Source organism: Rhamphochromis longiceps, linkage group LG13 (genome assembly GCF_057381845.1).
Source record: "Rhamphochromis longiceps isolate RC_006_pf linkage group LG13, R_longiceps_female_GT1.1, whole genome shotgun sequence".
Classification (NCBI taxonomy): domain Eukaryota; kingdom Metazoa; phylum Chordata; class Actinopteri; order Cichliformes; family Cichlidae; genus Rhamphochromis; species Rhamphochromis longiceps.
The window spans coordinates 25,218,569-25,234,268 of NC_140569.1; the positions used below are offsets into that span (position 1 = coordinate 25,218,569).

Genomic DNA, 15,700 nt, shown 5'->3' on the forward strand with positions numbered 1-15,700 from the left:
TTTTTGATGTGAGGAATTGGTTCAGGCTGGCAGACGCAGTTATTATGCTCCATTAGACTAAAAAAAAGAAGATTTTTTGCCCTTAATAAACATTAAGACATTTTTTTAATGCAGCTGAAATGTATAAATTTTAAATGTTCATTTATTTAAACAATTAATCATTAAGAAAAATATGCTTGGTATAAACATGAATGTATACCAATCAAGTAAATTTATTTGACCACATTTCCTGAAATGTAATGTTTTACACTGTAATTATGTAACCAAAACTACATGGAAAACATTCATGTAGATATAGTAACTTGAAGTCAGCATTTGGGGGAAGATATCTTTTGATTTTAAATGTGTTTTTCACAAGCGATTGGTAAACTCAGCTGAATTTTTCCTATTACGTAGGACCATAAAGGTAACTATCTAAGAGCTCAGTTATAATCAATACAACTGACTCAGCAACACGGATGGATGCCAGACAAAAAAAACAAAAAAAGAAAAAAAAAGACAGAAAGAAAGGGCTAACTCAAAGGTTAGTGTACTTACCAAATGTTTGGAAAAGTGCGAGGGCTCCCCCAGTCAGCTCACTCTCATGTTACTCTCCTACATGTCTTCTGGTCAACTGCCATCATGAACCTGAAACTCCTCTTCCTTTGTCTCTTCTTAGCGGTGCTCTTCATACCTGCTGAAGTATGTATTAACTGAATTTAATAATCACATGCATTGTATGTTATTTACATTGTGGCATTTTCTGTCAAAAAACACAATAGATCATGTTTCTGTTTAAAAAGGTTAAGTCAATAGCTTTAGCCACATATATAGCTAGATAGACAGATAGACATGAATATATAGCGTGATAGAGATAGTTATTTGGATGTGTACGTGCTCTTATGTTATGCTGTCATCTGCAATTCCTTAAAAAATGTAGTTGAAACATAAACACGACAAACATCGGGACTCTTCGCATCCTGGAAGACATGGCAGACATCCAGAGTCTTCAAGTCCTGAAAGACAAGACAGACATCGGGACTCTGCACAGCCTGAAAGACATGGGAAACATGAGAAAAAGAGACCAAAAGGAAGGTTTAAAGATATAATTGAGGGTTAGTACTCCTTTATGTTGCTTTTGTAACATATATAGAAAATGGTTTGAAATGTAGTATTTAAAGAATTAAAACTGTAAATCTAAAGGAAAGTATTGTTCTAGATGTCGTCTTTAAGGTCGTGGATGAGGATGATGAGGATGATGAAAATGGTCATTCAGACTGGTTTGATAAGTTTCTGGACCTAGACGGTAAGATACTAACAAACGTCTCGTGCAAATCTGTGGCATGTTTTCTTCTAATGCTACAGAGGAAAGGTTTAATTTTGACATTACGGTGTGTTGTCATTTTTTATTTCTCAGGCCAGTGCACCCCAAATCCTTGCCTTAACAATGGTGTGTGTAAGGAGAAAGGCAAGAGAAAGTTCAAATGTGACTGTCCCAAACCTTACCAGGGAAAAAAATGCGAGAGAGGTGTGAAGAAAAAAATCCCTTCTCTCCATTCTTTTGTCAAATTGCATATATATGTATGCAAAGTGTAAAAAAACAAACTGAATTAATGTTATTAAAAATATCCTAATGGTGTTATTCTCTAAGGTCCAAGAATTTGTAAAAGAGGTCAATGCGGGTATGGCGAATGTGTACTGACTTCAACTCCTCCGCACTATGAGTGCAAATGCAAGCGACCCTTTCAGCCTCCAGACTGCAAAACTAGTATGTTGATATATTTATATATATATTTTAAAAAGCCCAAATTCCTGTTTGGTGAGGATTTTAGCAGTTACTGAACAACAGCCTAAATTTTGTTTTATTGTTCTCCAAAGTTTCAGTTTGTAATCCTAATCCATGTAAAAATGGTGGCACATGCGTCAGAGATGAAAATGACTTTGACTGCCATTGCCCCGAAGGGTTCGGAGGACATTTCTGCCATGTTGGTAAATAATTCATTCTACAGTTTTTCTTCATATATATTTATCATAATTCATTTACTCACTGAGTAATTTACATTTCTCAGGTCCAAACGACTGCTATGTGGACGATGGAGAGTCATATCGTGGCAATGTGAGCGAGACGGATGATGGTGATGAGTGCCTCTACTGGAACTCCCACTTCATCCTGGCATCGGGTGTTAATCCCTTCACCTCCTTTGAGGACAAAGACGGCCTTGGCCCTCACAACTTCTGCAGGTCAGAAGTAACTCCATTTATACAATGTGCAGAAAACACCTATAAGAGGTCTGTCTCAGTGACGTTTTCTGATTCAGGAACCCTGACGGAGAGCCAAAGCCCTGGTGCTTTTTCAGAAGAGGCCACAGGTTATTGTGGGACTACTGTGATGTGCCAAAATGTCCTGTATCGACACGTGAGTTTTAAAGTGATGGGCAACATTTTGATCTTGAGTGTTGCCAGCAAAACATCTGTGCCATCTTCTTGGATCTGTGTTTTCAGATGGGCCGCCGACTGAGGTTGCTCCTACACAGCCTAAACCACCGCAGCCAGAACCGACACAGCCTAAACCGACACAGCCTAAACCGACACAGCCTAAACCACCGCAGCCAGAACCAACACAGCCTAAACCACCGCAGCCAGAACCGACACAGCCTGAACCACCGCAGCCAGAACCGACACAGCCTGAACCACCGCAGCCAGAACCTACTGGTAAGCTGCCAGCGACTGCCATACCATCAACTGGGAAGCCCATCCGCCCTTCTGCGACACCTCTCCCTCCGACTACTGGACCAAAACAGTTTGCCACCTGTGGCATACCTCAGCCAAAAAAGGCTCTTACCCGAATCTTTGGGGGTCTGAAAGTCAGTCCAGGAGCTATACCCTGGCAGGTTTCTGTGCAAGTGAAGCCAACGGGCTCCGCTCAGCCATTCAGACAGGTCTGTGGAGGAATTCTCATCGCAAGTTGCTGGGTGCTGACAGCTGCACACTGCATGTAAGGCTGCAAGGTTGAAGAACCAGATTAATGGTAGATTACAAGTAAGACAATGAAATATTGACTGAACCCTTTTGTTTTTTATTTGCACAGTGAACCAAACAAGGACATGCAGGTGCTGGCTGGAAGTCTCTCAGTGAGTAAGCCAGACCCCGGAACTCAGACCATACCTGTCGAAAGGACTATTAAAAATCCAAACTACAGGGTGACCAATGAAGCTGTTTACAATGATATAGGTGATACTTGTCTCAAATGTCTCTGTCATTTTGTTCAGATGTTCTTTCTTTGAGTTTGTTGTGACATTTATATCTCACATGTATTCCTAAAGGCTTGTTGAAGCTGAGTGGGACTCCTGGTTTTTGTGCCAATGAGACCCAGTTTGTGAAAACAGCCTGTCTACCAAATGCGCCACTGCCTGATGGGACGGAGTGCAAAATCTCTGGATGGGGTGCTACTGAGCAATGTACGTAAGGTTACAAAAAGGTTGCCATTTTTCATGTACATAATTTGGCTTATTTGATAAACACTTGACATTTTCTATTTTAAATGAAGCTTGAACTCTTTTCCAACATTTGATGACCTCTCCTTAATGACAAGTTTTGACACCTCAATATATCAATGCAGATGTGGTCAGACGACCATTACAACGGGTTCTGGGTTTTTCCAGTGGTATCCGAAGCTAGCTTTACAGGCAGAGATCACCTTCAGTAACTTTTGATGAACATTCACTCATTTTGTTCTGGAAGTGGGCATGAAATATGAAAAAAAGAAACAAGGGTTACCCCCTAATATATTTCTGCATTATCTTTGCAGCTGATTATGGTTCCAGCCACCTGCTGGAGGCCAATGTCCTGCTGATCAACCAGGAAAAGTGCTCTGATCGTTCTGTTTATGGGAACATGCTGGACAATTCCATGTTCTGTGCTGGCTACCTGGAGGGAGGGGTGGATTCCTGCCAGGTTAGGACATTTGATGGTTTGATGCTGTTATAACGTGTATATTACTAACGCATCTACAGAAAGTTATTACATTAGTTCCAGTAGTAGCATATAGTCAGCTGTACAATTTTGTTTCAGGGGGACTCTGGAGGACCATTGACGTGCATGCAGAACAACGCTAATGTTGTTTATGGAGTGGTGAGTTGGGGAGACCAGTGTGGGAAGAAGAACAAGCCTGGGGTCTACACACGGGTCACTCATTTCCTGGACTGGATCAAGGCAAATACTGAAGGAGCAATTCCTTGAGCAACCTTTGTTTCTCACTAATATGCCCGCCAGATCTCCAACCACTACACACTGTACGCTTTTCCTAAAATGTAATCAAATTATATGATTATTCAAACTATTCATAAATGTACTGGATATTAGCTGGATTGTCTTATCAGTTACACATAAAAGATGGAAAAATCTGAAATCCGCTGTTATAACATAAATGATGCATGCATGGAAAAAACCCAAAGGCTTGAATTACTTTTTTAATTAAGCACAGTGTGTTTGAGTGGCTGTATATGTGTGAAACAAAGAATGGAAAAGAAAATCTCACAATATAAGTAGCTATACCATGTTTCCTCTGGAAAATGGGGCAAGTTGCATCACTGAACTGAAAATGTCCTAAAGTTGTGGCAGAATTATTACATGATGCAAATAAATGCTTCTTCTTTCTGATGTGCTGTGTTGTTCCTGTATGTCCTCACCAAGCCCTAGGGTGGCTGAACTTTCAAAACCCTGTGATGGGTGCATAATGTTATTGTTTACAAAAAAAGAGAGAGTTATATTTTCTAATTGTGTTGAATGTGAACTTTCAGACTTCTTCTTCTTCTGCAGAAAGGTATTTATTTATTTACAATGAGCAAAAGCGTGATGCACAAAGAATTGTGTAAATCAGATTGTTAAGTGTCTTAATCTTTTCTAGACATATAGCGTTACTGTTCGTGTTATTTGACCTCAGTGTATTGTCTGCTGCAGGGCAACAACTCTGTAGGGCCATTGACATGTGAGACTAAAGGCATGCATGTCCTCCATGGTCTGATGAGCAGTTTACACACGGGTCATTTACTTTATGAACTGCATCAAGGCACACATGAGAGCTGCTAAGCTGCAGAAAGAGATCGACTTTGCCACAGAGCAAATGCACTGTTTGAACCTGATACCACTTAATGAAATATTTAGCGTACATGTCAACTGCAGAAACGGCAATGCTGCAATGATTACATAACTTTAGTCTTGACATTATAAAGTCACGGATATGTCTGCAGATGTGTCTTCTCATATATTATTATATAACCTAATTTTAGCAAGACGTTAGAGGTAGGTATATTCGTTAAAAGCCGTTGTAGCTTTACCAGAGTCAAAGCCAATCACGGAAACTTGGTGGTAGTCAATATTTTTGACAACCTAGATTTGTACAGCACGCTGGACATTTTCACAATGTAATTTTATGTGAGCACAAATGGAAAATTACACTTAAAATAATTATTTGATCAGTGACTCTGCATCCCACAGAGGCAGTTAAATGGTTCCTGTGAGTTCACTTTTCTCCTCACGTGTATGCCAATCCCAGGGGTCCTTTATCCAAAACAAGGTAAGAGGCTGTGTGTTGACTCCGTTCATATCAATGCATGGGTTAAAAATGGGATAGAGAGGTTCTGTGCACTGCACACAGAAGGAGTGAAGCAGCCTCATAGCGTCGGCATCATAGAATGACAGCTCCCCCTTCTGGAGGTTTGCAAGTATGCCTAGCTTTCTGACTCTCTTTCCAACTGACAGCTGCTTTTCCTGAGTATCATGGCACGCCAGGTACTGTCCGTCTCCATGGTAGATGCACCAAGATGTGTTATTTACACCCAGACTGGAAGAACTCTGGCTTAAACTGGCTTTTTTATCGACTGACCCCGTGGTCACACCTATCATCCAGAAGGGCTTGTCTTGGACAATGACTTCCCAGTAATGCTGGCCACCTGTAAAACTCTCCTGAGCAAGGACGCTATACTGTGAGTCATATGGCTGAGGGCTCTGTCCTTCACCGAAAGGTTGGCGTCTCCAGTACACTTGTTTTCTGTCTTGGGATAACTCCAGCTTTGGATGAGCTGTTTTGAAGTCTAGAAGAGGAGAACTTAAGTCTGCAAATACAAATATTTACTTAGTACACAGTTATAATGATAATGAGAGTTGGATTTAGAATGTCAAAGGAAAAAAGCTTTACTAACATGACCACATTCGTGGAAAATGTTGGGACAGAGCGACCGAGAGTTCATCCACCAGCCTCTCTACTGTTCTCAGCTTCTCAGGGTCACAGAGGTCTCTGTTTACTTCTCGGATTGGAGCAAATTCCAAGGGATCACTGCAAATAAAAATAAAAATCATACCACAGGAAGGCTCAGTGACTAATTATATGGAGCAGCGTAAAGCATGGGCAATTTCAGGTTACAAACTGGACTCAGCAATATACTCACCAAAGATTCTGTGATGTGATTTGCTGTTTGAAAACAACAGGAAACATTTGAGCTATATTTGTGCTACACTTCTGGTCACGGTAAGTGATCATGTAAACCCTACCTGCAGAAACCGCAGATCATTGGTTTCCTGGAGAAGTGATTTGCTGGAGGCTCTGAATGCATCTATCTCTTTGATCTGAGCCTCTACAATGCTCCTCTGGGCCTCCAGCCACTCTGTCATGCATGTCTCCTCTGCGTCTATAATCTGCATCATTAGACGCTCATCGCCATTCAGCACGACGTGGATTCTGCTGTACTTGTCTGAGATTCTCTCTCTAAACTCTGCAGCAGAGGTCTATGAGTTAAATGCATTGTTAGACAAACAAGAATGGCTTCCATCAATTTAAAAAGTTAAGCAATTTAAGAGTGTGATTTCTGTATTGGTTGTACCACTGTTTGTGTATACAGTGACTCCAGGTCTTTGATGGCATGTTCAGCTTCACTTCTCCTCTTTAGTAGCTGGTTCATTGTGGTCTCAAGCATACTCTAGAGACAGAAATACAACATGCCTCTGGTAAAACAACCAACCAAACAAACAAAAAACAACAGGAAGAAAATAGATAAATATTCCTCACAAGTAATGAAAAGAGATTATAATAATCACCTTAAAGTCTGCTTTGGCTTCATGCAGTTGAGAGGCTTTGTGATGTTTGTGCGTGCCAACCAGGACACACAAACAGCACACAGGTACCTTTTCCTCCATACAAAAGAGCTTAAGCTCATCGCGGTGCTCCCTGCACTTCAGAGACAGTGGATCGCTGGTCACCTCCACCACTGTGTGCTCCCTTAGAGCAGACCTCTGTTGGTGGAGCAGGGCGTGAGCCTGGCACAGCGAGGCATCGCAAGTCAGGCATGTTCTTATGGCTACTGATGGCATCTCTATGCAGTGGTCACAGCAAATAGTTGATGATGATTTAGTTTCACTAGTTGAAGCTGCTGCTTGTCGCTCTGCTGCTGACAGCGTCTTAGTGGTGAAGTCCTTTACTTTGGTCTGAAGGTCTGCATTTATCTTCAGAGTGAGGTCAGAGGGGAGAAATATCTGACACTCCGGGCAGAAGAAAGGCCCCTCATCAGACACATCGGTTTCCCAGACAGCCTGTATACAGGTGAGGCAGAAGTCATGCCCGCACTGCAGCGTCACAGGATCAATGAAGAAATCCTGGCACACAGGACACTTCAAAGTTTCCTCCATGGTCCCCATAGCTCTGTGTACAGGTGTTATGGTGGCTCAGTGTGCACTGTGCTTCTGACTGTCCTGCTCATTAATGTTTCACAGGTCTGTCCTGGCATGCACAAACGCCACTCACGTGGCTTTAGTGTCACATTACTGAAGACTGTTTGTTTTGGTTTTTTGCTTCACTAGCAGGTTCAAATGGTTGACACACAAATTAATGGCACAGTTTCAAAGAAATTGATTAAAATACAAGTCAACAGTCCAAAATGCAGGGTCATTTAATAAAAAAAATGACAGGAAAAGGGAATCAATTTAGTGTGAAATTTCTTTCGTTTGAGCACAGGTGTGTGATAAAGTAATCTCAACTTGAGATCTCATAGGACGCTTGCTCTTCCGGGTGTAAAAAGAGCCAGGAAGTCACGTGAGTACTTAAGCGAAGCTTGTTTTATTTTGTAAAGATATAATTTCGAAAACTTGAAAAAAGCGATATTAGTTGTTTACAGTCACGCTTGTTGTTGTCAGAATTACATTACAAAATATTTCCCATTTAAAAAATATGTTATTGCGATGTTATATTGCCCCTAGAAGAAACGACATTACTTTTTAAAATATGCCTATCACTTGTAATTATAAATAACAATAATAGCATAATACATATTGCAAAAGTCTGCATTCTCTGTGATATAGACGGTGCATGCTGATAAAACTGTTCTGCACTATTTGCACAACCCAATCTTCGTTTCAGCGTTAAGTGTGTAGTACTGTCACTCGACGTCTCTGTACTTGTGCAACCCGTGCTCACTCACAAAAAAATAAAATAAAATTCATGCGTACGTTAAAACTTTCTTGCGTAAGCCAACGTCTTATGTCGTCGTCGTCGTCCCCCCCCCACGATATTTTATGTGCACGTCGTTCGTGAATAGCATTACGGCACTTCCCACACAACGTGGGCTGTGGATGTGGCAGTGAAGCGCTGCGATTCTCACTGAATACGTGTCTTCATTTCGCCGTTCACTTACAAGTGTAGCTGTGGTTGGCTTTCCAGGTCTCCATCTCGCTGGGTAAGGAGTCTTTTATAAAAAATCTCTTCCGCCTGTTCTGTCGAAAACCGAGGCAAGTTAGGCAGCTCACAACAGCTAAAGCTAGCTAACGTTAGCTAACCTAGGTATGTTTTGACAGAAGTACTCGACACGTAGCTGCTATAGTCTGATAAACTACCATGCAAACTGCAGTTCGTTCATATGTATTACAGGTTAAACAAGTGAAAAGCGCCCAGTCTATTGCCCTGCCTATTATTGCTGGTATTTTTCTAAGCTAACTTGGTGCAAAACAATCTTTAATGGGTCAGTGTGTCAAGTCCAAATATCGCATAACACTGATAAGAAGAAGACACATGATGCAGAGCTTTCAAGCGACAGCAAAACTCCACATATCTATTTAAAACGTTGGCGTCAAGCCTGTTTGTTTTACCCAGAAGCTGCTTATTTAATTTGATGCTATTCCATTGTTAAACTAACCATGCATTGCTTTCTGTGCTCATCACAGTGGTCCTGAATTTTCAGTGCCATGTTTGCCAGGTTGGCTTCCTGCTCTCCTCTGCCATTCAGAACACGGCAATCAAATGTGTGCCCAGTCTACATCAGAGCCTTTTCCCAGGCTAAATGTAAGTGATCAGCCAAGTGCTTCATCATACTAGGCTTGTACACAAATCTCAGGATCACTTCGATATGTGTTGGTTCTTCCTCGGCTGCCTATGCCTGTTAAAATGTGACTGTTTTCTTTATTCCCCGCAGTCGTTCTCCCTCGACCCCATGGGAAGTCCTTTGCACACCGCAGTGAGCTGAAGCAAGCCAAACGCATTGTAGTGAAGCTTGGGAGCGCTGTGGTGACGCGTGGAGATGAATGTGGTCTGGCACTGGGACGACTGGCTTCAATAGTAGAGCAGGTAATAATGTTGATACAAAGTGTCTTTTATAGAGGAATGACTGCTCCAAAGAAAAGAGATCTTAAATGTTATTGTTTCTGTGTTCCATCAGGTGGCCATGCTACAGAATCAAGGCAGGGAGATGATGATTGTTACGAGTGGTGCTGTGGCATTTGGGAAGCAGCGACTGAGACATGAGATACTGCTGTCTCAGAGTGTCAGACAAGCTCTGCATTCTGGGCAGAACCAACTGAAAGACATGGTGAGTAAGCTTTAACAGAAGGAACTTGGACCCTCTATTTTGTAAATGTAGACTGTATAACAGTGTGCTGATTTCTTTCTTTCGAAATCTTGTTAACTTTGTTTAAATCTCACTGTCTTTCAGACAGTCCCAGTTTTGGAAGCAAGAGCCTGTGCAGCTGCTGGGCAGAGCGGTCTGATGGCGCTGTACGAAGCTATGTTCACCCAATACAGCATCTGCACTGCACAAGTATGTGCTCTACGTTTGGCATAGAATAAAATACCTACAGCATCTGACTAAAATGTCACATACTTCTTCACATTTCTTTCCACCTCCTTAGATTCTGGTCACCAATCTGGACTTTCACGATGAACAGAAGCGCCGGAACCTGAACAGCACGCTACATGAACTGCTGCGTATGAATATCGTCCCGATAATTAACACGAACGATGCTGTTGTTCCACCCCCTGTTCCCAACAGTGACCTACAGGGTGTAAATGTGGGTACACCTGTTTTTGCATGCAATGTTTCCTTTGCACCTGAGTGAGAGAGGGAAGCTTTTAAAATGTAGTAGCAACTGAACTTGTTACTGACCTGCGCGGTGTTTTTTGCTTAATGAAAAATCGGTTTGTGTTTCAGGTAATAAGCATCAAAGATAACGACAGCTTGGCTGCACGGCTGGCTGTTGAAATGAAAGTAGACCTACTTATTGCCCTGTCTGATGTCCAAGGTACAGATATGACTATTTAAATAATATTTTCTTTAATTTGCATTTAAGAATCACAGTAATGGCCAGTATGTTATTTGTGTAGATTATGTTTATGTTTGTATGTATAATAAATGTGAACCATTATTATGCATAGTATTACAGCAACTGCCATATATGTTATTGATGCTTTGCTTTTATTCATTAATGATTGCCAGGTAGTCATACATTAATAGAAGACTTTTTTGTTTTTTTTTCGCGTTTTTGTTAAATCAGAAGATATCTATGTATGTGTGATTTTATTTTTCTTATTTTTTCCTCAGGCTTATACGACAGTCCGCCAGGAACAGATGATGCCAAGCTCATTGATATATTCTATCCCGGAGACCAACAATCTATCACATATGGGACTAAATCCAGAGTTGGTATCGGCGGCATGGAAGCAAAGGTCAGTGTGACAGATAATAGTTCATCTCACTATATGAAGAGGCAGAGTTCTTTCAGTAATGAAAATGTTGCATTACACTAAATCATGTTGTGTGGCTCAGGTGAAAGCAGCCCTCTGGGCACTGCAGGGTGGCACCTCAGTAATCATTGCCAATGGCACAGATCCAAAAGTCACCGGTCACGTCATCACAGACATTGTGGAAGGGAAGAAAGTTGGCACCTTTTTCTCTGAAGTGAAACCTGCAGGTACTGGGTAAAACCACTCAGACAGAGCATTTGAATCTTTTTGTTGTGGTTTGAGGATTTATGCTTGATGTTGGTGTTATTGACACCACCAGGCCCAACTGTGGAGCAGCAGACAGAGATGGCACGACATGCAGGCAGAACCCTGGCCTCCCTGCTCCCTGAACAGGTAAAGGGGGAAAAAATTATCCTAATTAGTTGCACAGGGTCACAAAATTAAATAAGTTCTACGTCGTAGTGACAGCAGTGTCAATTAATTTTGAATTGTGTTGATCACATCTATGTGTTTGTTTTTTCAGAGAGGGGAGATCATCTGCTGTCTTGCTGAGCTCCTTACAGAAAAGAGAGAAGAAATTCTTAATGCAAACAGGAAAGACATGGAGCTAGCAACAACATTAGGTACAGAGGCAGAGAGCTGGCACACGGATTAGCGTAATCCATACCTGAATGTAGATCTGTGACTCAGATACCATTGTAGTCTGTTTTGGTAGGAGTCATTGGGTGTGGCATCGCGTAGCAGAGCATTTACTCCTGCTTGGCAACACGTTTCTCTTTATTGATTGATGCGCCAGCATTTTTATTCATACTTTACTCTTACAGGTCGTCTGTCCCAGCCTCTGATCAATCGCCTGAGTCTGTCAACAGCCAAGCTGAACAGTCTTGCCATTGGCCTGCGTCAGCTCGCCGTTTCCTCCAGGGACAGCGTCGGCCGGGTGCTGAGGAGGACTAGAGTGGCCAACAACCTAGAACTAGAACAGATCACGGTCCCCATCGGTGTCCTGCTGGTCATCTTTGAGTCTCGCCCTGATTGTCTGCCACAGGTCAGACCATGTCTACGCAGTCTGGAATACTTTTTTAAAGTCTTTGGTTTTATATGTGTTCAAAAAGAGTGACATTTTAAATGCTATACTTCAGGTGTCAGCACTAGCAATTGCAAGCGGAAATGCTTTGCTCCTGAAAGGTGGCAAAGAAGCTTCCAACACCAACAAAATTCTACATCAACTCACTCAAGAGGCCCTTTCCATTCATGGTGTAGCAGATGCCATTCAACTGGTAAGACTAAAAATCATTATAGAAATATAATTTTAGTTTCCTGGTAGTATTTTATTTGTTGCGATACACTAAAAGAATTTGTGCTGTAGGTGAGCACACGTGAGGAAGTTGAGGATCTGTGCAGACTGGACAAGATGATTGACCTGATCATTCCAAGGGGCTCATCTCAGCTGGTCCGGGAAATCCAGAGGGCAGCCAAGGGCATTCCTGTTTTGGGCCACAGTGAGGGCATCTGTCACGTCTACGTCGACAGTGATGCCAGCATTGACAAAGCTCTTGATGTTGGTAGGTTTTTAATTGCATTTAATTGCATTTGTCACTAATGCAAACTGACTGGTTTTGAATGATTGTACAAACTGTGTTTCTTTCCAGTCAAAGACTCTAAATGTGACTACCCTGCTGCCTGCAATGCCATGGAGACTCTTCTTATTCACAGAGATTTGCTGCGTACTCCTGTGTTTGACCAGATCATTGACTTGCTGAGAACAGAGCAAGTAAGAAACAGGATTATTTGGGTGTATGCTTTGAATGAGATTCAGAAATAGGAAAAACAGCAAGAGAATTTAACACTTTACCAACGTCCATAAATACAGTAAATTACATTTGTTTGTTTTTTATTCTTTAACAAACTATTGGTTATTGCTTTCTTACAGGTAAAGATTCATGCTGGTCCTCGCTTCGCATCCTATTTAACTTTTAGCCCATCTGAGGTCAAGTCTCTGAGGACAGAGTATGGGGACCTGGAATGCTGCATTGAGGTGGTTGACAGCATGCAGGAAGCTGTGGACCACATCCACAAATACGGCAGCTCCCACACTGATGTCATTGTTACTGAGAATGAAGAAACAGCCGAACAGTTTCTGCAACAGGTGGACAGCGCCTGTGTATTCTGGAACGCCAGCTCTCGCTTTGCTGATGGCTACCGCTTTGGCCTTGGTGTGTATTTACCTTCAAGTGAACCTAAACTACCACTATGTTGAAAATAAAACAAGGTATTTAATTTTACTTTGTTTATTTTGCAGGAGCTGAGGTTGGTATCAGTACAGCACGGATACATGCCAGAGGACCTGTAGGTTTGGAGGGACTTTTGACCACCAAGTGGGTCCTTCGAGGGGAGGGACACACAGTGGCTGACTTCTCTGAGCAAGGCAGCATGAAATACCTTCACGAAAACATCCCTGTGCCGCAGGGGAGTTTCAATTAGAAACCACTGAACAACATAAAGTCACGTGTTTATTTAGAGGTTTGTGTCTGCCTGTAGCATTTCAACTCACAAGCTGCTTTCACAATCCTGTTTAGGTCTATTTTGTTGTGTGGTTGGAAGAATGGAGGCAACTTTTATCAGACAACCAATATCCTGGTTTTGTGAACCTATGAATCCATGTGAAACCCAAGAAAATTGACTGGTGGCTAAATGAGAGAAAACTGTAAAAGTAAAACAGAACTTAGGACTGGACAAAGCGCTTTTCACTCCAACGCCATTTTTGTAATTGCATAAAACTAAATCATTGTTCCAGCGGTGATTTTCTAAGTTATTTTTCTACATGCAAACTCTCCCTTGGTCTTGTTTATGCAGGATCTTGTTTTGGATTTACTTTGCTGTCTTTCCTCTTTGCACAGATAATTTAATAAATATGGTGTACAGTTCTTTAATTATAACTTGTGGAATTTTATGTGTCACAAAGCTTTTGGTGAGAAATCTGCCCATTTTCCCCCCAACGAAGGTCTTTATTTTTGTAATTTTTTGTTTTAGTTTACTTAATCCATACTATGTTTAATTTAAGAGTGGGGAAGCAGCTGTTGGTATATAGCCTGATTTCGGTTATTACTCTATTTAATTGATAGAACTGAGTTTTTAAATAATCTTCTTTTGATTACTAATGTTAGGACTCACCACAACTGATCATCTGCCTCCCTCTCATCCTGTCCCGTGCATCCTTTTCTGTCACACCAACTCTCTGCATGTCTTGCTTCACTACATCCATGAACCTAGTCTGTGGGCTTCCTCATTATCTGTTACCTAGCTGCTGCATCTTCAGCATCTTTTGTCCAGTATGTCCACTACCCCTCCTCTGCACATGTTCAAACCATCTTAACCTTCTTCTCCAAACTTTATCTCTAAAGTTCTCAGCCTGAACTGTCACTGATAGACAGGATTGTAAATCTGTCTATCTTTGTCAGTGAAAGTGAGCATTTTCATCTGCCACCTCCAGCTTCACCCCTTGTCTTTATGCCAGTGCCACTGTCTCCAAACCGTACATTCAGAACATGTTCAGGCCTCTGAACATGCCTTCATCCTCTCCCCTGCCTCTGTCTTCTTAAATATGAAGTTATAAAGTCATTTCTACAGAATGCGCTGCAATGCATTATGTTTATTTTGATCCAAAAAACAAAAGCTGTTTCATTATTTGAGTGTTACTTGTAACACTTAAACACTTTTATCAGAACTCCCTTTGTTTTACGCACAACTGATGACGTATTTGCTGTGGGCGGGGTTACATGTCGAGCAAGGCTTGCCAGGTCACCTGTCTCAGCTGTCAGCTGTGCTAGATCTTAAAGATGGCAGGAAATAAGTCTTACACTATAGTAGAATATTTCGGGGGAGAAGATGGCTACCGCTGTGGTTACTGTAAAAGCCAAACGGGAAACTTCTCTCGTGGTAAGCTGGGGATGAAGTGTGTGTATATGTGTGTCTGTGTGGAGGATAGCCGGGGTTCTCTGAACTGGCTTGTGCTAATGACCTAGCTCCGTCTACTTTCTGGCATAATAGCCGGCTAACTGTTTTTTGCACTGCACCTATCCCTAATGTCAGTGTATTTGAGTATGTTACATAGACTGCACGCACACTGCGAGTGTAAATATTATTTAGCGTTAGCCCGACATCATTTAGATAGGTTTAAGGTTATTGACCTAGCTCAGGTTTTAGCCGTTAGCTTCTAGCCTAGCTTTTGCTTTCTGGGAAACGGAAGAAGGCTTGTAGAATAAATCAGTTAAGGTTATTGTTGAATGTTTTTTCTGTAGGACAACAATGTTTAACTTGGGGTGTAACAATGCAATTGTAGCATGTTAGCAGTAGATTTGCAGTAGCACCAAGCTAATAGGTAGTCTCTTAAACAGCAGGACGGAGAAGCAAGGCTGCTGCTCTTAGAAAGTGCAGCTTTCTCTTTTTTTATTTGTGATGTGACGCCGAGTTTAGGAAATCCAGGATATTTTATATTTTACGTGGTTTAAAAGTCGTATAATATCCAATAGGTGACAACGAGCGACGCATGTGTTATAGTACTTTCTCACACTTTGTTTTGGTGTAACAGGTAATGTAGATTGTACTTGGCATTACTTTTTCTTGCGAACTCTGTTCTCTAGCTGTGAGTGACAGAGGGATAACAGTGTACTAGTTGAACAGCCTAATTATAAATGCTGACACGTGGCTATATTTTGGAATATT

General features: G+C 41.6%; 4 protein-coding genes across 8 annotated transcripts in view; 3 read left to right on the plus strand and 1 right to left on the minus strand.

Annotated features, from left to right (window-relative positions):
* Positions 1–535: 535 nt before the first annotated feature.
* On the plus strand, positions 536–4,625 carry LOC146655920 (factor VII-activating protease-like). The gene is made up of 13 exons (XM_085428676.1): positions 536–681; positions 920–1,094; positions 1,199–1,285; positions 1,397–1,507; positions 1,631–1,747; positions 1,858–1,968; positions 2,049–2,220; positions 2,298–2,395; positions 2,482–2,974; positions 3,068–3,210; positions 3,303–3,437; positions 3,788–3,933; positions 4,051–4,625. The coding sequence occupies exons 1-13, from the start codon at positions 541–543 to the stop codon at positions 4,216–4,218; spliced, it is 2,097 nt and encodes a 698-aa protein (XP_085284802.1). The 5' UTR covers positions 536–540; the 3' UTR covers positions 4,219–4,625.
* A 571-nt stretch (positions 4,626–5,196) lies between these two features.
* LOC146655921 (E3 ubiquitin/ISG15 ligase TRIM25) lies at positions 5,197–8,308 on the minus strand. The gene is made up of 6 exons (XM_085428684.1): positions 7,072–8,308; positions 6,858–6,953; positions 6,529–6,762; positions 6,426–6,448; positions 6,180–6,313; positions 5,197–6,092 (listed from the first exon to the last, which is right to left on the minus strand). Exons 1-6 carry the CDS (start codon positions 7,666–7,668, stop codon positions 5,482–5,484), a joined length of 1,695 nt encoding a protein of 564 aa, XP_085284810.1. The 5' UTR covers positions 7,669–8,308; the 3' UTR covers positions 5,197–5,481.
* A 243-nt stretch (positions 8,309–8,551) lies between these two features.
* On the plus strand, positions 8,552–13,914 carry LOC146655922 (delta-1-pyrroline-5-carboxylate synthase-like). Its single transcript, XM_085428677.1, has 17 exons — positions 8,552–8,702; positions 9,187–9,304; positions 9,435–9,586; positions 9,678–9,827; positions 9,951–10,055; positions 10,147–10,305; positions 10,446–10,536; positions 10,836–10,960; positions 11,061–11,205; positions 11,298–11,371; positions 11,502–11,601; positions 11,803–12,023; positions 12,118–12,255; positions 12,345–12,540; positions 12,628–12,749; positions 12,909–13,191; positions 13,278–13,914. Exons 2-17 carry the CDS (start codon positions 9,208–9,210, stop codon positions 13,457–13,459), a joined length of 2,340 nt encoding a protein of 779 aa, XP_085284803.1. The 5' UTR covers positions 8,552–8,702; positions 9,187–9,207; the 3' UTR covers positions 13,460–13,914.
* An 823-nt stretch (positions 13,915–14,737) lies between these two features.
* ate1 (arginyltransferase 1) overlaps positions 14,738–15,700 on the plus strand; it is a 54,052-nt gene continuing 53,089 nt past the window's right edge. For 2 of the 5 annotated variants that reach the window (XM_085428681.1, XM_085428683.1), the window contains exon 1: positions 14,740–14,914. In XM_085428681.1, the coding sequence (XP_085284807.1) occupies positions 14,815–14,914 (100 nt within the window). In that variant the 5' untranslated portion in view covers positions 14,740–14,814. Of the gene's footprint in view, positions 14,915–15,700 lie in introns of all 5 variants that reach the window. The other 3 variants (XM_085428682.1, XM_085428678.1, XM_085428679.1) reach the window with 3 other exon arrangements.